The sequence below is a fragment of the Phaethon lepturus genome, unplaced genomic scaffold, assembly GCF_000687285.1.
Source record: "Phaethon lepturus isolate BGI_N335 unplaced genomic scaffold, ASM68728v1 scaffold23790, whole genome shotgun sequence".
Lineage (NCBI taxonomy): Eukaryota > Metazoa > Chordata > Aves > Phaethontiformes > Phaethontidae > Phaethon > Phaethon lepturus.
Window position 1 is genome coordinate 17,212 of NW_010511526.1, and position 1,303 is coordinate 18,514.

Below are 1,303 nucleotides of genomic sequence, written 5' to 3' on the forward strand. Positions count from 1 at the left end.
AACCTCATGTTGGGGACCCGGTAGTTGACCTGAGAAAGCATGTTCTTCAGATCCTTGGCGGAGATCCTGGCTCGGAAGAGGAGAGAGGGGAAACACATTCAGGAGCTCTGGGGTGGAGGGGTCTCACCCTGGGAGCGGGACACCACATGCCCAAAGGGACAGCAGCCGTGACACACAAGGACGGATGCACGTCCCCAGAAGGACGCCGGGGCTGGGACCAAAGGCAGAACAGAATGATGCGTGCATGCTGCATGTGGGGAGCGGGGAGAGGCACTTGCCTCCCAATGGAAACTGCAAACACACCGCTCCTGCAAGCTCCCAGCACCGCAGGGCGAGTCCCAGCCTTCTCATCCTACTTGAGCCGATGCCGCAATGGCCATGCAGTGCCTAGTGCTTTACGGGAACAACTGGGGAGAAGCGTTTTTCAAATATCTGTGCCCCAGCATGGATGCTGCGTGACCAAATCCCTTCCAAAACCCACTCCCTGGCCTGCGGAGGGAGCTGGGGGAGAGCAGGCTTTGCAAGTGGTTTGGACCCAGCTAATTTTATCCTAAAGAGAAAAAAAGAAAAGAGCCATTGGCAGTGTCTAGCCACAGGCACAGCGCCGCCACGTCGTGCCCAGCAGCGCTCCCCAGCCACTGCTGCACACAGTGGCACTGGGCAGCCAGCGTGGCTGTCCTGTCCTCCCCCCGAGTCCTTTGCACCAAACGTGCCGGTTCCCGGACACGGGAGGGCTCCGGCGCCAACCCTGAGCAGGATCCGGCACCCAGACTCCCCGACTCTCCCAGGAAGGAGCCCTGGGCCACCCCTGCCTGCTCCGGCGTTGTTCCCCCATGGGGCAACAGCCCTGCAGCGAGAAAAAAGTGGATGTCTCCCATCTGCAGGATTTAAGAAGCCGAGAGGTCTGCGTGCAATCATCTTCTGGCAGCTCCTGTCTTAAAAGCAAGTCCTCTGAGTCCACCCCAGCAATCACAGATGCTGCTTTTGCCCCCCACTGAGCAAGCGGGAGCCCAGGACCCTGCAGGATGCTCCCCCATCCCGCAGAGCATAGGGCAGGTCTGACCCTGGGAACGCTCACAGCATTGGGGTGCTAGTAAACATGTCAGGGAAGATGTCATGTCCAGGGGTTTTAACCCAGGCAGATGCTGTCATCTGCAGTGATGGGGTGGAGCAGAGTGAACCGCATCTCTGATGCTTTTCTTTGGAAAGATGACACATGAACGACACAGAAAGCAGGAGGGATGGAGGGAGCCCCAAGGAGAGGGGGAAGCCGGCTGGTGTCAGGCGCTGCAGAGACAAGGGC

General features: G+C 59.2%; 1 protein-coding gene across 1 annotated transcript in view; it reads right to left on the reverse strand.

The window, feature by feature from the left end:
* LOC104618654 (1-phosphatidylinositol 4,5-bisphosphate phosphodiesterase gamma-1) overlaps window positions 1–1,303 on the reverse strand; it is a gene marked incomplete at its 3' end in the record, with an annotated part of 25,064 nt that overhangs the window by 17,009 nt on the left and 6,752 nt on the right. The window contains exon 5 of the mRNA XM_010284302.1: window positions 3–66. Coding sequence (XP_010282604.1) covers window positions 3–66 — 64 coding nt within the window. The remainder of the gene's footprint in view (window positions 1–2; window positions 67–1,303) is intronic.